We start from the raw sequence: 26,464 nt of genomic DNA, 5'->3' as shown, positions 1-26,464 counted from the left end.
ATGTGTTTAAATTAAAATATTATTTTTTTTATTTTTTTGAATTTTTTTAAATTAATTTTTTTAAATTAATTTTTTTAATTAATTTTTTTAAAAAAATTTTAAAAAAATAAATAAAATTCGGGTTAGACGGGTTGAGTCGGGTTATACGGGTTCGTGTTCGGGTTGGGGGTTTTCGGGTTGCTTCGGGTTCGGGTTGAAAAAAAAAAATTCGCGGGTTGACCCGAAACTCGACCCAACCCACCCGATTGACACCCCTACTTTTTTACATATTTTACAAGATATCATTTATCCAAAATCTATACAATTAAATTTCAAATTACATTTTAATTTTTTGTCAAACATCAATTTTAATTCCATATATTTAAAATCCAAATCCATTTTCAAATTCCATTTTTTAGACTTTCAAACACGGTGAAAATGTTTTTAGCTTATTCAACGTCTTCTCTTTACAATTACATAACAATGTGATGTGCACAAGTAATAGTAGTGATGATGATTTACAAAAATTTATGAGTTAATAAAAATATTAATCATAGAGTTATTGTTGACTTATAGTTCATATGATATCAGATCCCAAATGTAGAACGATGTTTTGGGTTCAAAACCTAATTATACGATTTCTTATCCTAACTAAAAAAAAATTATAAAGGTTCATGTTGTTCTGCTACTTGAAAATTAAAAAGGCGATTTCAATAGTTTATGGTATTATTCTAACACGAAAACTTACGTGAGATGGTTTTACGAGTCAATTTTGTGATATTAATATTTTATTTGGATCACACATAAAAAATATTACTTTTTTATGTCAAAAATATTACTTTTTTATGGTAAATATGGACACAAGTAATATGTCTCACAAGTAAAAATCCGTTAGACAATATCAAAAAGAATTGCTCTTACTCTAAATGTATTTCAATTATCAACATTTATTCTTGTATATAATCTATGATTTTTTCCTTAAATCCTATGTACAAGGATAAGATGAAAATATTTATTTTTTTTCCCAAAAATAGTGATTCTGAATCTTAGAAGACACCAAAAATCTTAATTTTGAAGTTTACATTATGTTGGAATATGTAAATTGAAAAAGAGTGAACGAACATTAAATGTTCCGCGTAGTCTTTGCTTTCCTTCTTTGTTTTTTATCCGAAGAAATCAAATACTCTTGCTTTGCCTTTTCAATGAATGAGCTTATAGTCTAAAATACTCGATCAAAAACGATGAATAATCTCTAAAAAAGAATATTTTATTCTTAACTAATATGTGTATTTTATTTAATTTGAAATATAAGTATTTTGTATACTTATTTGACATAATCTAATTTTGACATTTATCCTATATGATTTATTTTTTATATTTATCTCCGAGATATAATATTTTAGATTTGAATAGAATCTTATTTCTAATAAACTCTTGTTTTCATTCTTGTAAGATCTTGTTCTAGTGGAAAGATAATTAGGTTAATATATCAAGATCTATGTATATGAAACATCGAGAGAGGAACGATGGACGTCTTAGAGAGGATTGCTACGCAGGTGCTGGAGTTTTTCCCTAAACATACACGAAGTTCCAAGTTGAAGACAATTTTCGTGTTGAAGAATTTAAGTGATTGATTCATGATCACCCCGTGTTGCTAATTGGTGTTGAAGACACATGAAAAACAGCACTGCCGCAGACGTTGAACAAGTACTTGTACTTTTATTCATTAAAAGTTTACGTGTGTGTTAACTAATCAATTTTCGCTGCATGTTATGTCTTCGTATTGACAACACCAGAACATAACAGTAACTTCTGATACACACGATATATTAATTCATGTATGTTTATGATCGACAACCCTTTCAATCTCAACCAGCGGTACAAGTTAGGACTACTTTTTTTATCATGCCTTTTCGCATGGTGCCCTGAACAGCTCCATTTCCACTATTTCACCACTAGCATAGCATTTAATATTACCCTATCACGATAAACCATCAAATTTTGAATCAAATAAAGTCTATTACTTTATATATTTAAAAAATTCTAGGTGCGTTTTCATTATTCTTCGACAAATTTAAAGCCATCATAACTCCTCCAAAAAGAGCTATACGGTCGGTCAAATTAATGATGTAAAATACGTCATTTAATCAAAGGATGAATGTTAAAGATTACAAATTTTAAAGGGGCACTTCATCCATCCTCCCATTCAAAAAAGCGCCTGAAAGGTTTTCAAGCAAGAAAATTCATTAACATAAATCTTAATTGGGATTTCAGACTCTAAAATTTAAAGATTAAAAGCAAGCAGGCCAACCTGATCTCACTCTTTACAGTATGGGAACATGAAAACTTGAAGTTGAGTTTGTCATTACAGCAGACCTGCTTCAAATAGATTTCTTCGTCTCAACGTCTCGTCAACAAGCTTGAAAGTCTTCTTCACAAGTTTCTGATCTAGGGCTGTAGTTCTATAGATCTTAAAGACCCGATCTACACGGTCAGGAGTAGTGCTCTGGAAATACAGTTCCTCAAATTTTTTCTTCACAAACCTGAATGTCAAGCATCACAAGTTGAATGTGTACTAAATTATGACAGATCAAGTAATTTTAATGCATAATCATGGTGTATATCAGAGTTCAAACGAGGATCTTAAAAGGCAAGCCTTTTTAAGGGAAAGAGTCTCCCAGATTAGAGCCCTTTGGAAACCTTATCCGAGTCTCAAAGAGGGTTAAAGACTTACTCGTATGCATTCTCGATTTCTTGTTTTCCAGTTGAAACTGGCTGATAATCCTTGAACCACCCACATACATTCAATGGGACCTGTTTACAGGAAAATTATTATCACAATCACATGGATCCCGAGCCAAACAAAAGTTCAGAACCTCAATTCACTTACGTTCAGAATCTTCTTTTCAAATAAATCGAATTTATTGAGAAATAGCATGAAAGATGTTTTCTGCAATGAAGAGGAAAAAGTTAGACAGCATTATATACCATTAATCGGATTGATATTAAAGGAACAAGTTCTCTTTGCAAACAAAACATAATATCTTGTAACTTGTCGTGGAAAAACCTCGAAGCAAGGCTGCTTTAGGACCCACTCAAAGAGTTCTTTTGTCTCCATCATCCTATTCTTGTTATCATTCTCAAAGAGAGTTTGATCATAACTGACAGAAAGTATTGCACCTTGTATAAGTAACAATATTTTCATGAAATCAAACGCGAAAACCGAACAAATACAAACTTCTCAGTAGGAGCTGTAAAAGATTGAAGTAACGAGAAATGATAATTAAGGTCACAATCCTAAATAATGTCGATTCTCAGCAAGGCAGGCATCAAGATGTCAAAAACTTATTCTTTCTGAATGGTAACCGAGGAGGAGTAATATCAAACGTACTCACTGATAGCTGCACAAAATATCACAGCTGCAACACCCTCAAATAGGTGAATCCATTTTCTTCTTTCATTTCTCTGGCCACCAACATCAAAGAGCCGATATATTTCACCACTTTTTTTGTTCTCTCCAACTGGGCTGCAAACGTTTAAACGATTAGAGACGATGATATAAAATAAGAAAGTACTTACTTGATTTCATTCTTTATTTTTTATGTTGAAACTCCGAGCAAGCATTTTCAACACACAATTTTCAAACCAATAAAAAGAATTTAAATAAACTTTAACGAAAGTGCATGCCATAATTTAAAAAAGAGCATGCATTATATCATATCATCTAGACGCTAAGTGATATGCTAGACAGTAGATAATGGTGTCCGTAAGTGAAATGTTATCTCGACATCTTAAATAAAACACAATCTACAGAAAAAGAGAAACTCTAACATATTGTCACAATGACCGCTGCTTTTACCCAAGGAAATGAAAGAACGTAGTATTCACCATAGATACTGAAAATCGGTTCAGTCATCATCTTGAGGCAAAGTTTTGTATTGATGGTTAAAAGAGAAGTATTTTGTCTATTTTCTAGAATGGAAAGAATCACTTATTACCTGAACTGGATTTCTACAACACCAGTTGTCCGAACCCTGGCATGAAGAACATCCTCCTATTTCAAGACAAAAAATTAAATAAAATTTTTGGAACATGTTGAATTTTAAATAGGAAAATATAGAATAGAGAGTATAAAAGCCAACATATAAATCACATGGTTTGGTCATAAAGACCTACATCTATGCTACAATGTCCGCGGGACTAAAACTTTATTGATTTCTCAGTTCAGAAAATAATAATCATATTAATTTGGAATAAATATGGTAGGAAAAATCATATTCCATGGAATTTCTCTGATATTCTAGCGCAAAAAGTCAAGTACAAGACAAATAGTCATGAAAAACAAAGAACAGAATGAATGGTATATACCATGCAGCCAGATTGACAAGAGAATATAAAAATTTACCGTTGTTGATTGGTTGCAGCAAAGGTTCAAAAACAGGGGTTGAAGGTTTCTCAAGGATGGGAGAGGAGAATGGAGATACAACAACACACTGGCCTCTATCCCACTATGTAATGGTCCACTATATGGATCCTCCTACATCTTTGTACTCTATCACCTATTATGCCATCATCTATATTTTAATAATGCAAATCTTGCTTAATCATTATTATCCAAGTTTTGTTTGGTCTCCCTCTTCGTCTATTAATATGTGTACTAGCCATGAAAGAGGAATGTGAGAACATGTGTTTTCACTTACCTTTGTAGGAATGTAGTCCGAAACTGACAATCTTTGCAAATTTTCCATAAAATAATGGACACAATCTGGAACCTGAAGTTCATGACCATGGGAATATGTTTCCTGCAAACCACATTCAAACATTAGATGCAATAAACCACTTAACAGATTCAGATAATTCAAAAACACATCAGAATCTAGCAAAAGATTAACCTAAGACATTTGGATGAAGGAAAATTGACCTGTATGGCACTATCTTTCCAGAGAGCTTCTATCTCATTGGCAAGTTCTTTGGTTAGAGTTGGACAATCAAACCCACTACCAATTTCTGAGACTTTCTCCCCAATTTGCTAATGCAGGAAAAAAAACATTGAAAGTAAACTCCATGACCAAAACCAGAGGTTTCGAAAATCATAAATTCATACATGGGCATCTGAAATAATCACTATCAAGCAAAAGTTTTGCTAAATATATGAAAAACTGATCCAGACCTTATTTTCATCAGATATGATGAACTTCGTGGAATCTGACACAGTTTGAGACAATTCCTTTGATCCATCGTGTAAAATCTGCGAGTGTCAATAGTCAATTCAAACTAGATAATATTATGCAAGTACAACTTCAAGAACTACATTATGTCCTATGGAAACTTCATTTTGTCAGGCCATCAACACTAGTAAAAAATTATGCGCGATCCCTAAAAGGAATAAACCAACACAAAACTTCCAAGTATTTCATACTTTTATTGTCTGATAAACATTGGCATGAATTACAGGGATGTATCCTTTAAGCTCGGCCTCATCAAACCCACTCTGAAACACAAGTTTTATCTGCACAACATTCAACATGCACCAACCTGAGTCGTCTGATAAGAAAAGAAACGCGCGCATAAAATAAATTGTGATGTTCACAGAGGAAAAAATAGGACATTTTACCTGCTTGAAAATAGTGGACTTCCCAGAATCTCCAGCACCTTAAACAAGCGCATTCCAGTGAGTATTAAATAAGATTGGAAAAAGCAAAAAGACATACGAAGGCATGTGAAGATACTGTTATGATGTGTGATTCTATCACAAGAACAATCTTAAACAGACACCCTTACCCTTGTAATTTCTGTTACCAGATTACTCACTAATTTGTGTGAAGACAGCTTGTGGAAAAAGACATCTCACACGTTATCAGATGATATGAGTATCTATTCAAACCATGAGAGAGCCAAAAGATATTTTTTATAATATGCTACCAAAAAACTATTCAAAACATCTTCTATCGAAATAATCAGCCGAATGACACAGCCAAAACTTGTGCCTACAAGGATTAGACAAAAAGTAAGATATGTTTTAAAAGTAGCCAATGAAACTGTAGGTGGTTGTGTTGGCAGTAACATGATTTTTTTATTTTTTATTTTTAAAAAAAGCCTCTGCGTATGAACCTTGGTAGATAAAACCCTAAAAAAACAAGCGAGAAAACATGTATTTTTCAGTGGATACCAAGTAGTAGCAGTTTCTGAATATGCGTCTCTGCCTTGGTTTCTCGGTCGATTCTCCTCTCTATTTCAGCAGTCTGGGAATGAAAGCCATATTCATGCCTAAATAACAAAGATAGGAATGTGAAGAAAGTTTAGGGTATTTGAAGAAGACTTACCTGCTCATGCTCTTCAGAATCAGCTTGACTATGTTGGTGTCTACTGCAGATTAAGCCCATGTAGAGTCAAAGTGTTGCCCAAAGATGGATTTCGACACTTGTGGCAATCTTGTACAAAGTGTCATTAACCGCCAGATAATATCAAAAAAGAAGAGATGATTCAAAAAGCGATAACAGAAGAAATGACTCTCATACCAAATGCAGCTTCTTCGCATTCACATTAACAACAGGGTCAGGAGCAGCAACGAATGGGACAGAAATCTCACCTCAAAATTTTCATAGCATTCAGATCAATCGAAGCGGATGGGATATTCAAGGATGGAGATTGAAATAAAAAGAAATGAAACCCTAAAAACAAGCGAGAGAGTAAAATGAGAGTCACTACTAACTAACAGAAGAGTGTAATTGAAGCTGGATCTGAGCAGAGCAACAAAGCATGTTCCTCGATACATTTTTTAAAGAGATTTTCAAATTAAAAAAATAATAAGAATAATTTTAGAACATATTTTTTTATTGCTATCATAGTATATACTTGTTTGACCAGACACATTTCTTCTTTTTAATTTTAATTAGAAAAATAACATTTTGGCTATGTCTCCAGTGCTTCCCAATAAATAACATTTTGTGTGTGTATATATATTATTGATATCTCAAATATGTTCGGATGGTCTTAGAACTCGAGCTGTGACGAAATTGAGAAGTCAAGGAAGCACCAATCGGAGAGACAAATCAGTCACCACGAGCACAGGCGAGCATGGGCTCTCGATTGAACCCGGGTAATGTAAACCTGCACAGTATGATGAGTAAGAGGACAGAGCTTCGCATCATGATTATGTACCCGAGCAACTTAGTACTGGTGTTATTCTCGGATCCACTTGTATGAGATGTCATGATTTGATATCATTTGCATATCTCTCGTTGTGCATAGGGATGATATGACTAGATCAAGATTGGTATGGGTTGTCAGATGTGGCAGTGTCAGGGAGCATGGCATAGACATCCATCTTGTCATGAGTAACAACAAAGCACTGAAAACAAAATCATCATTGATTTTTCTTTGTAAATCTTGACATTAATGTATTCAGATATTTTTTCACAAAACAAAATACTCTCCTTGTATACTTCCGTTTAACCTTATAACTTGAGCGTCAGAGTGGTCGTGTCGAAAAATCTTTTGGCGCCCCACTAACATTTTTTGTTCTTTTAAGTGTGCAAATTCTATTGTCCGGGTACTCTCCGTTTGATCTTCAGCGTGACCAGGAAGAAATCCATCTGACCGATATAATCGTCCACCTAGCTCAAACCCCATTTATCCGGTCAATATAAATTATATTAACAGTTTTGTTTAAAAGGTTATATATATATAACGCATCTATTATACTGATAATGTCTTTGTGTGTATATACAGATTAGAATCGATGATATATATATATATATATATATATATATATATATATATATATATATATTGTTTTTAAACGCATCTATTATATGTATATTGATAATGTCTTGTGTGTGTGTGTATGCAGATTAGAATCGAAGTTTCTTATTATTAAAAAAGTGTAGTTTTTTATAAGACAAATACATGGATGCGAATTCTTCTTCGGAAATTAAAAGGACAAAGCAAGACTGAAAGATGGATGGATGGATGGATGGATCATAGTAAGAATTTTTTGACAATGTTGTTGAAACGTGGCGCGTTCTCGAGTTGGGGGACATGCGATGCATTTTTGATCACTTGTAATGTCGTCTTCTCCCCCACCAATCTGCTTTTGCACCAGTGCAGTATTCACCACATTAATTTTAAAACTATATATCACCGACAAGTAATTAGTAAATTAAAGAAGATCGAATTCATACTTGCTGAGTTCTATGGCTTTCTCTAATAAAAATATCTTGTCATGCTCCCCCCACACAATCAATACTTCCTGCATTTCATCATTTTTTATATTATATTATATTATATTAAATTAAATAAATAATCACATGCAGAATCGAGAATATTAATTACCTGTGAAAGAGGAGATATATTGACAGTATCATCCCGTCCAAGCCTCAATTCTCTCAAGAGTTCCAGCTTCTCTTTCCTGTTTTCTGAATATAATTTCTGCACCAACCAAATTTTTTTTAAATTATTAGTGTGTGTGTGTGTGTGTGTGTGTGTGTGTGTGTGTGTGTGTGTATTGGTATTGATTTGAAAGTAACGTAAGCTTCTTCGACTCTCCGACATGGAGAAAACTACTTTTAATTCCACTATCAATAAACCAACTACTCGATTTCTTCTAAAAACAAAAATCTCATTTACGTCGATGATATCATTGAGGAAGAAATCAGGAAGGTATGGAGGACGCCGGAAAACACACAGTCCCAGCAAGGTCCGCAGTTGCCTCGCCGCGCAAGGCAGCATCAGATCCTCGATCTTCTCGCTCTGTGCTCTCCTCATCAGCTCCACGTTGTCTCTCCGCCGCAAATTCACCCCGGAGCTGGCGATCACCACCTTCTCCACCCTCTCAGGCCACATCTCCGACAACCGATACGCCACAAATCCGCCGTAGCTAGTCCCCACAACAAAGTACCTGCGAAACGAGATCGATCAACGTCTCACCATAGATATTAATTAAAATGAATAAAACTAATTAAAAAAAGACCTGCGAATCCCGATCTTTTCGAGGAGTTTAGCTATACAAGCTGCCTGAAAAACCTCGGACCTCTCTGGGGAATTGGAGTAGGAATTACCGAAGAAAACGAGATCGGGGACGTAGACGTCGAATTCTGTAGCGAAGAAGGTGATTTGCGGGCGCCATTGCCATATTCCGTGTGGGCCGAAACCGTGGATGAGGATCAAGGGAGGCTTGGTACTGGCAGCGGGACCCCAGAAGAAAATGGTGGTGCCGCTGTCTATCTCTACTGACTGGGATGAGAGGCCGGCCGACGATAGAGAACGCCGGAGAAAAGCGCCGTACAGGGAAACGATACTGAAGCAGGGGATTCCCATTCTCTTGTATACAAATGAGAAATTAACTTTCAAGAAATGAATTAATGGATTACCCAACCCCGACCCAACCCCGACCCAACCATTATAATAAATACTAATAATTGTCATAAAAGTAAAGAAACTATTTTATTCATAACTAAACTCTTATTTATACGATATAACGATAGAATATAAATTTGCGGATAGAAAAATTAAGTTATCTATCTTAATAAAAAATCTATCTATATGATTATCTACCTTCATGGTCCTATAATAACACTCTGCTTTAAATGATTATCTATACAACAACTATTTTTTTTATTTGGCAAGATGGTTGCTTGAAAATTTCATGAAGAGTCAGGTGTTGGCTCGTTAAAACCTTGACAATAAAATTCAGTGGGAAAAACTTGAGCGAAGGAAAAATAGTACTATAATATATACTTCTCTTTGTTTGTTCTCTTGACGATCGATATGTCTCGTTAAAACTTTACTAGGAAAATCCAATTGGACAAAAACCTTGTGAAGGAAAAAGAGTACGACGTCTCTTAATTCTGTCTAACAACCTCATTAAAACCTTGTTATGAAAAATCGCTTGAGAAAATTCATAAACAAGTCATAAAAAGTATAGTCTGAATTACTTCTCATGTTGAATGCATCACTCGGAATCTTTAAGTCATTGCTAGATCTTGCATGCTATTTTCTCAAATTTTGATATTTGTAATGCCCTTACTAAAAGATCGGTCACATTGTCTTCAATTGATGTTTATATACGATAGTTCAGGATCAAATATCTTTTGAGCATTATCAAACAACCATTAATGGATGTAATATATCTATATAAAAATATTTTCTTTGCTGTGTACTATGACTAAGTAACATATATTCCTTCTGGAAAATATCGAATTTATAACTCAAAATAAAATTTCATATTTTTCAAGTATTTTCATTTCACATTTATATTTTAATTACTTGATAGTTTTAGTAAACTCTTGAGGAGTATCTACTAATGTGAATAAATCACATGTGTCTAGATTTCTTAATCCTTGTAATTAATTTTGTTATTTTATTGAAAAGATAATGTTGGAAATAGAATCTAATTCAATTTGTTACTTCAAATCATTAATGGATTTTTCGGTATATATCGTTGTTTAGTCAACACATTATGACAAGTGAAAATACTTTCTCATAATCGACTTCGAGACCTTTTGAGAAGTTTTAGGTTAAGATTAACTCATATTGTCATATGTCAATATTCAATCACCTTGTTAATGATATTTACAAACTGTAGTTTTATTTACTCATTATTTTTCATATCGACAAAAGATATATTGAGATAAAAATAATTATCAATAATTTTATTACTTTGATCTAATAGTTTTAAGAAAACAAATAATTGTCGAAATTTCATTTCTTACATATGTTTGTTATTCTCCTGGAATAACATTATTTTGATTTATCGATAGTTTTTATTGTACCATATAAAATCACTTCTTCTGGAATTTTTCTCATTTAGTGTAAAAAACTTTTGAATTTATTGGTCTATTACACTTCTAGCGTATTTTATATTTACATGCAAGTAAATAAGATATGGTTCTCTGCATGACGTCGATTTATTTCATAATTTTTAGATAATCGAACCTCTTATGCGGTTTTGCTATTATTTATGTCACGATCTCTTCAAAATGAACAACCTTTTTAGTTTTTATTTTTTAGTTTTTCTATAATTTTTTTGAATGGGATATTGGTTTTTATATTAAAAATCATTTAGATTATAGTGATTTAGACAAGAAAACAGAAATTGTTCTATTAGAACAATTATAAGAGCTAAACAATATATCTCATCTATTAAACTATTATATCAAATAATGTATTTGAAAACTAAAATTTAAACTTCGAATTCAATTCATATTTCACGGGGATTGATTGAAAAAGACTATATATTCTCATTGATTTATATTTAGCATGTTCATGTTCTAAATAATGGAAAACATTGTTTTACTAAAATAAAAATTGAAAAATCCTAGCATAAAAATCTCATTGTTATGTATTCAAGACACTTCAACATAATTTCTAACATATTTTCAATCTCTAGAGATTAAATATAGTGCATTTTTTGCACAATCATACTTTTAATAATAAAATTTGGATCAAGCCAAAAATCAACAATAATTAGTTGATATAATATCTACAATATTTGTTGTAGGCAATATATATTACATTCCCAAAATATGACACATTATTTTTACAATCAATGATTTAACAATTGATTGGAAGTATTTGATAATATATTAGGTCTCTTATGAGACGGTCTCACGAATCTTTATCTGTGAGACGGGTCAACCCTACCGATATTCACAATAAAAAATAATACTCTTAGCATAAAAAGTAATATTTTTTCATGTATGACCCAAATAAAAGACCCGTCTCACAAAATACGACCCGTGAAACCGTCTCACACAAGTTTTTATCTTGATAATAAATCAACCAGACCATTTTACTGATTTTATATTCTGGAAATTATTATCATTAAATATCTTCGCAAACATCACGTTGCAAGTCGTGTTCCCGGAAATATAATCACTTATTAATTCTAGAAAATATAGAGATTCAATCCTATTTTGAACGACTGATAGATCAGGTTTAATAAATCAACACATAAGAATTCTTGAAATCCTAGAGAGAAAAATAAAAACATTCGTGTTGATAGCATATTATAAAAGTAATCAGAAAAGATAGAAAAGAGAGAGAAAAGTGAGTTCAGAGAAACTGAGAACTCCTATTTATAGGATATAATGGTAGAATATAAATTTACAGATAGAAATATTGAGATATATATTTTAATAGAAAATTTATATACATAATCATCTACATTCATATTATATCATAACAACAATAACAATAAAGTAGTATTTTTTTCCCTCCAAAGTGTCCAAATTTGTAGGGTAGATGAGAATTTGATCGTTAATTAGGAGTTTGATTCTCCCTGCTGACGCATTTTTGGACGAGCTTGTCAAACAAAGTTTGTCCAATGTGATTTATATGGTTAACATGATTTGCAGCTTATTATGTTAGTTTGAAGTTTACTCAGTGCTCATCAAAAGATAACGAAGGTGATCTATGCTCATAAAAAAAGTATGCTAATAAATTAGAACTGAAATTTAAAATAGCCTCAGTATTATGATAACTTTAATCTTGAGAATATTTGTTTGATCAACCATATTTCAATTTCAACTTGTGAGTGTTTTGGAATAATTTTCTACTTTTAGACTTACTCTCAAACTAATATAATAAAAAAAAGAAAGAGGAGAAAAGAAAAGGAAATAAATAGAATTTGTTTGGATCATCATTCTTCCAGCCTAATTCGAATCATATATAATGCCCATCAGACTAAAAAAAGGAAGGCATACACGTAATTAAATGACTGGTGTTGGGACCATATTTCTGAGAATGGTAGTAAAAATCTTGCGTGCACAAGTAGTAATAAACAAAAGGGATAGATATGCTTCTTCCCTTATTATTAATTAATTTAATTGCAGATCTGATCTAAAAATACAGTTTCGTCGCCAGAGAGGAAACCCCATGTACTTAGCAGGCAACCGCTCGGCCAAAGCGACTTTGTTTCTTTATATACATATATATATAACAAAAAACCTAAAGAAACCATGCCGTCACACACCTTATTTCTTTGTTAATGTCACGCAAACACAGCCTCAACATTAGAGGAATTCATACACGACACCATACAATACTTTTTAGTACGTATTTGCAAATCGGAATCGAGCAAGATATTTCAAATTAGACAAGTTCGTGTGTGTGATAGATCACCATCAAGTCTGGTAGAAATCGAAGCTGGTGGCATATAGTGAGACCAGGGAAGGGACCTGATAAAAATAAAAAAATTCCATTTATCTCGCTCAACTAAGTCATTCAAGTATAAGAAATATGAGAAACAAGGGATCCCGAATATGAGTGTATGCTCGCGTTTGGAACTCTGCCAATATTCTGATGCAAAGATTCAATCTTTATTTTATGTCGAAGGTTTTCATTCAATCAAGAAAATCATCACCACAATAGAGCAGCCAGGTTGAGTTGAAAATGGTCCAATAATAATGATATCGGAAACAAACCCATATTATCACAACATAAATTTACAATACAAGATCAGGAATTCCACACAGCTTAATTGCTTACAAAGATCCAAAAACAAAAGAAAAAGGAGGAGGCCCGGTTCAAGATCTGATCAAGCACAAGCACAAGGGTTATCCGCCGCCACCGCATCCTCATCACCGCTCCTGAACAACAGATACCCAACCCCAAACCCCAGCACCACCGCAATAAAAACGCCGCCGTTAAACGACATAATCGCCAGCATCAGAAGATACCCGATCGCCGAGTTTATCCCGAATAAGAACGCCCCGGCGTATCTGGCAGGAGCCCACTTTCCGGAAGAGAATTTGGAGGAGATCAAGGGGGTCCCGAGGGTGGAGGACGGTGGCGTCGGTTTCTTAAATTGCAGGCGGCGATTTTCTATGTACTGGTAGAAGACTGATATGAGAAGACAGGCGGTAAGGGAGAGGAGGTAGCTAATCCATGAATCGGTTTTCCAAGAATCGAAGAGTATGGTGACCTTCCTGCCCCAATAAAATGTCATATGCATCATTTTTTTTTAAATTTTTTGAGAGAGAAGTTGAACTGGTAAAACTGATTGATTCTTTCCAGGTGATATGAATGGTTGGTTGGTTGGTTGCTCTTTGCTCTGATTCTCAAGTCTGACCTTTACCTTTTCTTGACACAAGTGTGCAATTTTGATTTTTCAAATCTTCGGGGACAGAAAAGCAAATTCACTCTTTTGTACTATCAAAACTATGTACCTCACGAGTTTTTAATAAATTTATTGCTTCTAGAGAAAATATATTTGAGTCACGTAATTTTTATAGGATTTCTGGATGTCTTTTGGATTGAATAAACAAATAAGTGAGCAATAGATATCACGAATTTCCACTCGTGGGATATATTAATTTTACTCATATTTAATATAAAAAAATAATATTTTTAACAAAAAATATAATAATTTTTTTATAAATGATCCAAACAAATCTGACTTGTGAAATTATTTTACAAAAGTTTCCGTAATATGTAAATTATTTACCCGGGATATCAGTGTCATTCTTGATTTGTTGCGCCATCAGTAAAATGATATCAACTACTAAACAATTTTTTTTTTCATTTCATAAAAAATAATATAAAATGGTTTTATTTATTATACAATTTTTCACTTTTTTTGAACTATTTCGTTCACGGCGAGGCATGGGTGTAAATTGGTTAAAGTAAATATTTCATTTCACGGTTATATTTATTTATTTCAAATGCTTAATAAATTACAAGAAAAATGAAGATGCAGTACAAGTATACAAGTACAATTGTGAACGTAGTAGTACTATTGCGTAACGAATATCTTTAAAAATTGGTTTGTGCGTCACATTCTTCATTTAAATTTGAAATTAATTTAATCATCTTTTGCCATCCGTATTGGATAATGGAGCCGCCTGAGCTTACAGGTTGAAGGTTAGATCTGTGAGGTATAATTTGATACATGAGATAAGAGCGATTGATAAATAATCCTCTGTATCCCACGTTTGATATCATGGACCTGTGATAAATAATTTTATATAGGAATAAAATATCCCTTTTAAGAAATGTGACAATTTTAATCTAATGATAAAAACACCACAAATGACGTAATTACCTTCAATATATAAAAATCCTAAACCCTATTGTTCTCTCATTCACTTGTAAGTAGAAATTAAATCAAATAAATATTTTTATTTATTTTTATATATTATATAATATAATAAGTATATAAATGAACTCGAGATAATTATATAAATGATTTGTATAAATCTCAATAAAGTTATTAGTATCACTCAATTAACCTTAAAAATTTATATTTGACTCGACTCACAAAATCAATTACTTAATTATTATATTATATAATAAATAAAATTAGGTAAAAATAAATAAATCATGCAAGCACTGTCGGCGCATGAACAGATAAGAAATATGAACTCAAGCAACAACTTAAAATTATAAAATTTAGTATGATAAGATTAATTTTGTCATTACAATCTAATATATAAATTTAATCACTCTTATTAAAATCATACCAAACATTAAATATAATATCCTACATCTTATTTATCATTAACTTATCATTATATTGTATAACACATGTTTATCCTATCATGTGTACCAAACTATGCCTAAAGGTATAATTCACATATGGCCAGTACCTAATACTAAATCCAGGCCAAATTAAAATTGGACATTTATGCCAACTTATTTATTGCTGGAAAATGAATAAGGAAGGCCATGTCTGTTTCACATTCTCCAGTTATTACAAATTTACAATTAACATAGAATTTACACAGTTTCTATGTCACATCTTGGTTGTTTCAAATATCAATTGGTTAAAAAACTAGGCTTACATATCATGATATTAACGCATCACTAGTCTGCTATATCAGTTAACTAGAATGAGAGAATCAAATCCAAATACAAACACTTGGTATATGATGAGTTCTCGAGAAGGAATGGTGTTCATACCGTCGTTTAGCTACAAGATTTTTGCCTCCCTTGGAAACATGGATGAAAATAACGAACCCCTTCAAGATATAGAGTTGTTTGCATTTCGATTAGACGTGAAACCTGCATAGAGACGGCATCGATAGATTTTCCAGTATTCAGCACGAACGACATCAACCTGGTAAGAAAAGATATGGTGGGCGAAACAAGAAAAACTCACGGCTCTTCGAAAGGCAAACATCTCCTCTTGACCAGATAAAAGGGAAGTGATCCCTGAGGGTGCACCCCCGGAACTCACGCCACCTTCTGCCAAAACATCTCGCCGAAGCTTAGAACCTTCTGTTTCTGTTTCAAACTGAAAGCTGGAAAAGGAGAACACCAATAATATAAATTTACTTCTTAGAAAATCAGATATTTGCACAAAACAGTTGGGTAACTGTGGAAACTAAATGAAAGGTCCCATACAAATTGTAGGGTGCACGAAAAGCTATATTATATTCGCCAGTGATATGATAACTCAAAATTTTCGTACTGTATAACGCCCAAAGAACTGCAAGTTAAGCAGTTATTGAGTAGAGAAAAGCGTCCCTGCTATCATGTATGGCTAAACAATAAAAAAAGTGGCACTTAGATTGCTAACATATTGACAAGCGATCGACACAAATCGTTCAAGGTTAAGCTGAAGTTTGAACTTAACGTCAGGATAGAGTTAACAACTTAGTTGTCATAACATACAATCATCAGGTAACTAAGATATTAACCTCTCTAAGTCGAACAACGTTCCCTCCTCAGTTCCCTGAAACAATTCTTCAATTGAAGTGGCAACAGAACAGTAGAGGCAGCAATGGTGATTGTACAATTCATCCACGAGGGTGATAAATCTCCGAGCCTGAGAACGAAATTTATTAGCTCATGACAGGAACAAAGTATATTAGAAAAAAACGAAGTCATCAAAATCGGCAAAATGGCTGGAAGAATCATACAAAAGATTAACACTAAAGATGCAGTAAATATGGCAAGTATATTCAGAAACAAATTTCTAAATCTGACTAGCAATGATATTATCAAGCAAGACAGAAGATTATAGACCAGGTAAAACGAAAGGAAAATATTTAACAAACCAGAAGCGTTAAAAGTAAATGTATACAAACATTAAGTATCAACAAAACAAAAACTCAAAAATGGATTTTTTTCAACGCTGGCCATAGATGCATATAAGGACATTTGTTTGCTTAATAAACGCTATGGATACGATTAAATCAACTTCAAATTGTAGAGAACCATGAAACGTACATTAATGCAATTCAAAAAACAAATAGTACCTAAAATAATAGTGATTTTAAGCGACAAAAAGGAATTCCAGCATCCATAGTTAAGTTCTATTAACAAACCATTTGAGATTAGAATGAGATACACGCACAAAGATTCTTACCAACAGATCTAGGCTTCTGACGCTAACAAGATGTGAAAAACAATGTTACCTTATCTCGAATACGCATACTCATAACAGGAATGTCTGATATGAAGACTGTGTGATACATTTTAGCAATGGCAATATAATCAGCTGCTCCAACCTGCATGTATAATTTGCGTCCCAAAAAAAGAACCAATGGCTAAAATGGATAACAATGCCAAGCAAAATAGTTGTACTAAAAAACGACCATGAAAATACGGTTGATTGAAATGATAGAAGCCAGTCAACTTAAAAAAATGTTAGATGTAGTTTTTTTTAATCAGAATTCAATTCAGTTGGTTAATATTAATTATAGATTCACTTTCTTAATTTTAACACCGCGAGCGAAGAAAAAGCCATCGGAAAGATATAACAATTTTTCTCTCACTTTAGGCATGAACCTGACATGGGTGCAGCAATATTACATCGGTTGCATTGCAAGTAGGTCAAACTTCAATTCACTATCCTAGAGTCCTCCCAAAATAAAAGGTGAAATAACACATTCATGAATGTGACTAAATGGGCAACAGGAATAGGAATTTTAAAAGAACAATAAATAGTAAAAGAACCTTTTGTGATGAAAAGAAAAAATATAAAAAATCTTATCTAAAGAAAAGGACATACTGGACGACCACATAGAAATTCAAAACTGAAACGTGCCACCCCATTGCAGCTTTCGGGGACTTCCAAAGTTCTGATCAAGGTGAGAAGAAAATTCACGACTAAAAGTCCAATAGTTCTAAAAAGTTGGCTATAAGAAAGTTGATGTACCTTCCAAACATCACTGGAAGAGTTTGAGAAACAACCTTCCCCCCTAACCGCCCCGTGATCATGCTCCATGTATGTTCATAATCACTTTTTTTTATGTTATTCAGAGGCCAAAAGTAATGAGCCTGAAGATACATTAAATTAAATAAATTCGAGATTGAGGAAAAACACATCTTCAAATATTGACCTCCCTAGCACTCAACTTTTGAATGCTAGAGCAACGGAGTGTGAAAAGGGAAAACTGAAAACAAGGGACACCAAAATAAATTGATTTTACATGGACTAACATACATCAACAAGACTCATAGGATTTGGAAACAATGTAGAACAGTAGGACAAAAAGAGTTACGTGCAAGCTCAAGAGATAGGTCTATAGAAATTCTAGAAGCATTTAAAGGAGCATTAAAAGGGCACATCCTTAATGGACAAAACAAAGTAAAGATAAAAGTTTCCGCGACCAGAAAATGACAATGAGATGATAACGATGATAGCAAGTGCTTATTTTCTGTTCGTTCAATAATAAACTTCTTAACTTTCACTTCCTCCCTTATTGTGGTACTTTAAAGAATATCTGCTTTATGAGAAAAAGGTAGTAAGATATCAAACACTCAGTTTAATTATGAATAAGGAGGAACAAATACATATAGCAAGCTAATATTCATGGACCAACTTACATACGTGAAGGCACCCATCAAAGTTTGCTTTCTAAAGAAAAGGTTATACACAAACTTTCGATTTCTTGCCTGATCAATTGATCTTTGTCCTATCTGACGTCGGTAATCAATATCACTTCCAATAACAACATTTTCACAATGCTCCTCCAATCTGGTCACAAATTCCATGAAGATATCTCTTTGCATGCCATCCTGCAAGAAAAGGAGGAATCGTTGATGATATGTATGCAACCACTAGAGAGGAAATAATTCATGAGCAATTGATATAAAAAAGAGATAATTTTCCCAAAATATTTAAATTGACAAGAACCTGATTTAAATCCCTTGGTGCACGATTACTTGTTGCCACAAGAATGGTTCCTGTACTCAATAATCTACTCAAAATTCCAGATAAAGCCACAATAGCAAATACATCAACTGTCTACAATAGAAAACCAAGATATACTGTCTTAGCTAAAAAGAAGGGCACTGACTTGGTAAAAATTAATCATAAAGAACAAGAATACAGAAGAACAGACAAGCAAACCATATGTGGTCACTAACATACATCATTATTTTGTTGACAGGACACAAAAGTAACGCATAACAGTTCAATAATCATACTAGAAACAGACAGTTCAGCATATCATCAGGACTCCTGTTGACCATGCATCAGATATGAACTAAACCTATTTTTTTGCTCTCGTAACACAAGCAGCACATGCCAGCACAAGATGCTTTCATGGTTCTCACTATGAAGTTAAGATAGTGTAAGACAAAACCTTATATCGAAAAGATCAAATTCAACGTGGAACAAAAATAAATAAAATAAAAATCAGAAAAAAATCAAAAGTCAAACCTGTATTTCATCAAAACAAAGAACACTTGCCCCTCCTTGACGTCCTCGTCCATTAACAAGGAACTTATCAGCCACAGCTGGAAGAATATTTTTCATCATCATCTCTTGTTTATATCTTTCTTCTTCAACTAACCATTCTTTAATTTTTGTTTCAAATGGAAGATTAATAACCCACTGAGAAATGCTAGATTGAATAGATTTTTCTGTTTCTTGACTCTTCCATACTTTATGCATACAGTCATGTACTTGAAGCATAGCCTGACAATGACAAATTACACAATTTTTAAAAGTGCTTATAAGTGGTAATAATGAAATGAAGACGTATTTTAGGATAAGCTCGATGTCTCTTAAAGTCCCATATTTACCCAACCATATTTCTTCACATTCATCACATAAGTTTTGCTTATAAATTTGATATTTATTCTCTTTCACCATGAAGCCCAATATAATCAGGGAAATGGCATTACACACTTAGACATTACCAGACTAGGAATTATAAGAGTCCAACATCGACTAAACTAAAACGAAATAACTGGTATATACCATGTATTATATATTTTCAAATGTATTTTGGCAAACCCAGGAACAGGAAAAATCTATAAAAGGCCCACATTCAATCCTTTCAATGGCCTAAAAGATATAGAATTTGCAACAAAATTAATAAAATAAATTTTTTTACCAACCAGGAGAGTCATTTCAAAAAATGCATGGTTGGTTATTTGTATATAAGAAAGGATGATACTAACTTATTTGTCACCTTTTGTAACATATCCCATACTAAAATGTGTTTTTCATATGCTAGTGTAAGTACATTACAGAAAGTGCAAGGAAGCACTAGCCTCATGAAAGTGAAACCGTTTTCGATGTTGAACAATCCCTTCTGTGGCACCGTAGAACATATCCATGAGCATTGTCTTCCCTATGTAAAATACATTGATTTAGTTCCATAATGACTAGAGTGGGCAAACAAATCTCTATTTAAAAGATTTTACAGGAAAACGCAAGGACTACAAAAGCATTATACTTCTTCAATAGTTGAGGATTGAGATAGAAGTCAAGAGATCATTAAGCGAATTCAATGTAGAAGAAATACATAACATATATGTAAGGGCAATAGATGAGATTGAGAAATTTGCAGCGAACCACTTCCAACATTTCCAAATATGTATAGTCCTTTTGGGGCAGGAGGAGCAATTGGGCGCTGGCCAACCAATGAATCCAACCTCCTTTCTCTGTTTAGATAGGACACCCATTTCCCTACGCCAGGTTCAACATTATCACGTTGTCTGCTGAGTCAACACACACTTCATTATGACATGAACGAATGAGAGGAGAAGGCAACGAAGAGGCAATATATTCTAAAGAATTTAAAATATGACAAGCTAATACCAAATGAAAACATACTGCAGCCTAGTCGCCTATCCATGAAGCCACTCAAATTCTAGCAAAATAATCACGAACGCTTGATTTTTAACCTTGGATGTACAACGATGGAATGAATATATAGATATATGGAACCTTTTAAATCAGATAATTTTACATTGGCCCTCATCCAAAGCATTCTGGAACCATTAACCAAGTCCTGCTCAAGTATTTGAAATTTTAACTGATGCCACAATGCATGAAGAATTTGATTGTAACTAGAGCCGAAACATCAAATGGGATTTCTTGTCACAAGCAACAGAAAAGTAAGATTGTTATCTCTATTGGACCGAAGAAACCGTACTAAACAAACCCAAAACTCGAAAATGAAATAGACATTCTGAAAATTAGTCTGGACAATGATTAAGTTTGCATTCATTCAAATAATGTTTGTTTTGTTCTCTGTTTGGCTAGATATCTCAGTATACACTAGTCCAAAGAAAATCAAAATAAAAGGCATGCAAATTGTTATGACTACCTACAATATATGTAGGCTGGTAAACATGTAAAATTCTCAATCTACTAGTACAGAAATTTTTTACTGCAAAGATAACCACATGCATATGAGTTGTGACATGCACCAAGGCAAGCAGCACACAATGACAACAGCATCATAAGGAATCGCCTCACCGTGGCATCCACATCTGGAAATAAGCATGACGCCTTTTCACATATGTTATCACTCCTCTCTGTTGTTTCGCTTCTGCTTCCTCTATCAAAAGCTTCCGTCGAGCATTTTCCCGGTCCTCTTCCCATTTCGCAAGGTTTGCCTATGAAATATGCAAGGACACAAAAATAAGAAAGCACGGGCTACATGAATATAGGATTTATGTAATGCATCATCTAAGGCAAAAGTCCCACATGGAATTCTTCCATTTCTTTCTCGTATTGACACAACCTCCCAAGTAAATTATCCAGTTCAAGAGCAACCTTTTCCTGGTAAGGATCGTGTTGCAACTTCCCTTGATTAACTAGGCTCTTATAATGAACAAGGGGACCTGCAACAATAGTGTAAATGAAACGTAAGGATAATTCATACAAAAACTTACTTAAGAAAACTACATGGTGAAGGCTACCAAAGACTTGAACGCCTAAATCCAGGAATTTATGAAAACTCCATCCGGGTATGGACGAGAACAATTTTATTTGGTTCCGAGTCTCATTTCTTTTTGATAAAACAATATTAACATTTTAAAAAAAAAATCAATCAAACACTTGGTAAAGCTTGCCGGGTATTAAATTATACACAGTCTATGATCCCCGTATATCAATCAATAATATTTAATTTAGATTTAAAGAAAAATAAAAAAACACACACACTAACCAGGACGCTTGGAAAGAGAAGAGTGCGACCGATCACAAAAGAAACGAAGAAGACGAACACCAACTACAGTAGGCCGATTAGCTATGGGGCAAAGCATTTTCAGATTTTTATCAGCAAAAAATTTCATCCCTTCCCTCTGCAATCTTCAGGTGTCTGTTCTGTTCCACAGTTGATTCGGAATAAGGAATGAACAATTAAAAAAATTGGGCAACCACAACCGGAAATATCGCACAAAAACAAAAATTTTAAAGTTAATTGAATATGTTAAATTAAACTCTTATAATAATGAGAAAATCATGCATATTTTTTTTTATTATTACAACATACGTGGGAGGAGTGATCGAACCTGAAGAATTGGTTAATCCGGCAGGAGGTGCACGTCCAAGTGTATTTTTCGGTCATGTTCTTTACATTTTTCATTGTTATCTCTTTGTTATATTTTTGTTGTTTATTAGATTTAAAATTTTCTCGGGTCGAAAATATATGTCGATTGTGATACTTCGTTATTTATAAGATAACCTATCTTTCATGTCGTCAATGCTCCGAGTGTTTCACACATTTAGAAATTGATAAATAAATAAGAAAATTAATAATTAGAAGAATAATAATTAAGAAACAACATCAAGATTAAGCCGAAGTGTGAGCACGAGAGCTTGCACAAATATACAAAACTGGATGGAGAGCTACATTCGACATCTAAAACTCAAACTAAATTTCTTTTTTTATGGTTCTTGATACAATGCAACAGTATAAGAAGAAAAGGAAACGTGTAAACTTCTTCGTAGAAAACGGCCCAACGCGTTAGTGTGATATAAACTCGTGCATATTTTAAAAGGGATAATACTCATTTTCGTCCTTATTGTTTACCGCTTTTCCCATTTCAGTCCCTCTTCATTCTTGACTGCTTAAGTAATCCTTCAAGTTTACAAAATTTTCCCGAATTGGTCCCTGTCGTTATGTTGACGTTAAGATTAACGTTGACTGACATCATGTGCCTTTCACATGATCATTTCCTCTTAACCAGGCCAACTCCTATACACCAATGACCATCTTCTTCATACCAAAATGGGCTCCAAAACTCATAGCGAAAATCTCCAAACACCCATCCTGGATATTCCACAATCAAGAAATTTTGACTAAATTCAATCAGCAGAAAACATACATCAAGTCGAATAAAAGGAATCACAAAGATGATGAGCTACCATTTTGAAAACCCATCACAGGTACTAAAAGGCAAGAGAAGAAACTGCATTTACATAGCTAATCGTCGAGTTTATCTTTGGTTGTAGAGGGAGGAAAGAGGGGTTGGCGGGGATCTCCTTCACTCTGTTGCTTTAAAAAGTGCTGGCTTCCGTACACCAGAGTCAGGTAACCGAATGAAAGAGCTCCGGCAACAACCACCGCCGATCTCATAGAGTTTTTCATCACCGTTCCGGCCATCTTCTTCTCTTCTGGAGTCTTCTTTCTGTGGTTAATTTGACCCATTCGAAAAAAAGGTCGAAGTTTTCGAATATACCCTTATAAAAGAATTTTTCAATATTAATATATTCATCAACGATATTAAATATTTAAATATAATTAAATAATAAATACACAATTAAATATAATTTGTTTTCAATTTTATTTTTAAAATTTAAATTAATTTGATATATTTTTAAAATATAAACTAAATTTGAGTATCTCTATTGGATTTGTCATATCATTTTATTTTATTTTATTTTAATTATAATTTTGAATTTTATGTTATTTTATATGTAATAATCACGGTTCTATCATATATTAATAAAATATACAAATTTATATAATATTATATTTTTCTATTTTTAAAAAAGTGTCATTGTGAACTTTTTATATATTAATTTTCCATTTATTATTATTAAATTTAATAGAGATATTGAATTTTAAAAATATGTATTTTATTAATTTCTGTAGAGGAAGGAAACTTCATTTTAATATATTATGTTCCATTTTATTACTTTGTGAGAAAATTCATTTTTAATCGACTGCCTTCGCAAAGAAAGATCATGTGAGAGTCACATGATCTGGGTCAACGTTAATCTTAACGTCAACATAACGACATGGACCAATTCGGGAAGATTTTGTAAACTTGAAGGATTACTTAAGCAGTCAAAAATGAAGAAGGACTGAAATGGAAAAAGCGGTAAACAACAAAGACGAAGATGAGTATTATCCCTATTTTAAAATGTGAATCTGTATCCTCGATTGTGGATGTCTAATACCTTAATCAAGTTGTTCTTGCAAGGCCAGAGGAATGGACGGTCTCCATGATGTGCCGTCTGGGCTGTCCATGATTTGTGATGCCCACAGCTGCCAAATCCTTTCGACTCACATCTGATTTTTCGTATTCTTTATTTTTTCTGGTATCATTCCTCTCTTCCATCTTCTGCAAAACTTCATCTTCAGTCAACGAACATAATACCTCAGCTGCTGCAATGCCTGGAATATGTATTAAAAGTTTACTAAAATCACGTTCCTTCACACCAAAAATAAAGAAAATAATGAATCTGACGGCAAGACATGAAGTTTGGAAACTGAGTAACACATTAATAGCTACACTCATAATGAAAAGAAGCGATATCACTTTAAGAAAGCAAATCAAATAATTTTAAGCAGTAGAAGCGCAGCGATGAGCAGGAAGACTCAACAAAACATCAATGCAATAAGTGCTTAAATAATCATGCGAGCTGAGCTGAGACCGTTTTGACGAGTTTGTAACTCATTTCATAGACCAACATCAAGAACTAAATAATATTTTAATATTGACTTCAAAAAATTTCACTTGTTAGGAAAAGACCGACCTTAAAAAATCTACAACCCATATAAAAGAAATTATTTAACACTTCTTCTAGGTAGAGGTGATCACGGTGCGGTTTTGCGGTTTTTTTAAAAAAATTCAAACCGAATTGCCATATGCGATCGGTTAGTATTTTGAAAAATTAATCGTAGTTTTACATAAAAAAAAATCAGCCTTGCAGTTTTGAGCGATTTCAAGCGGTTGCAGTCGGTTTACGGTTTTTTAATGAAAACTATTAGAACATATATTCTAATTTATTTGAAAACAACAACAATATATTGTCTTCAAATATAAAATATAGTTCAAAACATATATAGATCAAAATAAATAAAACAATAATTAGGATTCAAAACTAAGTTGATAATTTAACAATACAACACATTCACAACAAAAATGACATTTACACTATTTTATCCTTTTTTTATTTTCAAACTTCAAACAAAATATTGTAGCAAAAGAAATAAATACTTTAATAAAATATTAATATGAAGAATAATTAAGAAAAAGATAAATTTTATTTGTAAGAGTAATAATTTTGAAGAGAGTTGGAATATAATGAATGATGACTTCTTTATTTGAATATGTTGTTTACAAATTATTATAATTTAAAGCCCAATATTATGACAAGCGATTTAGCCGATGCGGTTCGGTGCGGTTCTTGACAAAAAAAATAATCGAACCGCGTATACGGTGCGGTTTATGATTAATATTTTTAATCGTGATTTTTATAAAATATTATGAAAAACGATGCGGTGCAATTCGGTTCGGGCGATTAATAAAAAAATTTGATCATCTCTACTTCTAAGAACACCTTACGTGCGAGTTTTTTTTATAATTTCCAACTGATAGCAGAGATGAAGAAGAGAGTCGGAACGATTTTCTCAACAAAGAAAGTACAGGTAGAGAACCCCATCAAAAGCACCGTAAACACGGGCGTGGCCCATGTGGCTGAGATCGTACGCGGTGACGCCACAGACATACATCCCGACTTTACTCTCAACTTCAGGCATCGCATCGGACAGCCACAGAATCATCTTTCTTAGAATCATGGCTAGAAGTGGTCGATGAATGATGAGAGTGGGAATTGATTTTAGATGCGAAGGCTCTGCGATGTGAAATTTGACAAATTATGAAAGGATTAAATTGATATTTGAATTTTTTAAATAAAAAAATAAAAATAAAAATGTGTATTGGAAATTTTTTTTTAAAAAAAAACAAAAAACAAAAGTGTAATATTAGTATCATATAAGGGTAAAATTGGAACAAAAAATTGATGTCTTTCGTATGTGATTACTATCATGCTCTCAATCTT

The 26,464-nt window shown here is 33.0% G+C and overlaps 4 protein-coding genes and 1 long non-coding RNA gene across 12 annotated transcripts; all 5 read right to left on the bottom strand.

The window, feature by feature from the left end:
• Positions 1–1,978: 1,978 nt before the first annotated feature.
• LOC142545130 (guanine nucleotide-binding protein alpha-1 subunit-like) lies at positions 1,979–6,741 on the bottom strand. Of its 5 annotated transcripts, none has more exons than XM_075652116.1 (15): positions 6,569–6,741; positions 6,303–6,345; positions 6,149–6,221; positions 5,594–5,631; positions 5,399–5,488; positions 5,150–5,227; positions 4,901–5,008; positions 4,680–4,781; positions 3,978–4,033; positions 3,371–3,505; positions 3,047–3,140; positions 2,870–2,929; positions 2,714–2,793; positions 2,291–2,522; positions 1,979–2,197 (listed from the first exon to the last, which is right to left on the bottom strand). In XM_075652116.1, exons 1-14 carry the CDS (start codon positions 6,580–6,582, stop codon positions 2,345–2,347), a joined length of 1,149 nt encoding a protein of 382 aa, XP_075508231.1. In that variant the 5' UTR covers positions 6,583–6,741; the 3' UTR covers positions 1,979–2,197; positions 2,291–2,344. The 5 variants fall into 5 exon arrangements, with proteins under 5 accessions (XP_075508231.1, XP_075508227.1, XP_075508228.1 ...); XM_075652112.1 differs by having other exon boundaries at positions 6,498–6,710; XM_075652113.1 differs by having other exon boundaries at positions 6,303–6,410; positions 6,498–6,709.
• A 153-nt stretch (positions 6,742–6,894) lies between these two features.
• On the bottom strand, positions 6,895–9,377 carry LOC142545131 (uncharacterized). 2 transcript variants are annotated; one of them, XM_075652120.1, is made up of 5 exons: positions 8,951–9,377; positions 8,608–8,878; positions 8,314–8,409; positions 8,163–8,230; positions 6,895–7,089 (listed from the first exon to the last, which is right to left on the bottom strand). In XM_075652120.1, the coding sequence occupies exons 1-5, from the start codon at positions 9,295–9,297 to the stop codon at positions 7,032–7,034; spliced, it is 840 nt and encodes a 279-aa protein (XP_075508235.1). In that variant the 5' UTR covers positions 9,298–9,377; the 3' UTR covers positions 6,895–7,031. The 2 variants fall into 2 exon arrangements, with proteins under 2 accessions (XP_075508235.1, XP_075508234.1); XM_075652119.1 differs by lacking the exon at positions 6,895–7,089 and adding an exon at positions 7,833–8,068.
• Positions 9,378–13,360: 3,983 nt separating this feature from the next.
• LOC142545129 (copper transporter 5.1) lies at positions 13,361–14,087 on the bottom strand. Its single transcript, XM_075652111.1, has one exon. The coding sequence runs from the start codon at positions 13,934–13,936 to the stop codon at positions 13,517–13,519; it is 420 nt and encodes a 139-aa protein (XP_075508226.1). The 5' UTR covers positions 13,937–14,087; the 3' UTR covers positions 13,361–13,516.
• A 1,335-nt stretch (positions 14,088–15,422) lies between these two features.
• LOC142545128 (uncharacterized) lies at positions 15,423–26,260 on the bottom strand. Its single transcript, XR_012820222.1, has 3 exons — positions 25,964–26,260; positions 24,578–24,794; positions 15,423–15,536 (listed from the first exon to the last, which is right to left on the bottom strand). It is a non-coding gene; the product is annotated as an uncharacterized LOC142545128 (long non-coding RNA).
• On the bottom strand, positions 15,573–22,618 carry LOC142545127 (uncharacterized). 3 transcript variants are annotated; one of them, XM_075652107.1, is made up of 14 exons: positions 22,338–22,618; positions 21,875–22,011; positions 21,644–21,783; positions 20,735–20,880; positions 20,431–20,510; positions 19,592–19,849; positions 19,064–19,174; positions 18,823–18,945; positions 18,083–18,204; positions 17,936–18,005; positions 17,340–17,432; positions 16,620–16,747; positions 16,079–16,220; positions 15,573–15,981 (listed from the first exon to the last, which is right to left on the bottom strand). In XM_075652107.1, the coding sequence occupies exons 1-14, from the start codon at positions 22,462–22,464 to the stop codon at positions 15,886–15,888; spliced, it is 1,773 nt and encodes a 590-aa protein (XP_075508222.1). In that variant the 5' UTR covers positions 22,465–22,618; the 3' UTR covers positions 15,573–15,885. The 3 variants fall into 3 exon arrangements, with proteins under 3 accessions (XP_075508222.1, XP_075508224.1, XP_075508225.1); XM_075652109.1 differs by having other exon boundaries at positions 20,735–20,877; positions 22,338–22,617; XM_075652110.1 differs by having other exon boundaries at positions 20,735–20,877; positions 21,639–21,783; positions 22,338–22,357.
• Positions 26,261–26,464: the final 204 nt, after the last annotated feature.

Source organism: Primulina tabacum, chromosome 5 (assembly GCF_025594145.1).
Source record: "Primulina tabacum isolate GXHZ01 chromosome 5, ASM2559414v2, whole genome shotgun sequence".
Taxonomy (NCBI): domain Eukaryota; kingdom Viridiplantae; phylum Streptophyta; class Magnoliopsida; order Lamiales; family Gesneriaceae; genus Primulina; species Primulina tabacum.
Note: the sequence above shows the minus strand (reverse complement) of the source record. Positions and strands in the feature narration are given on the sequence as shown.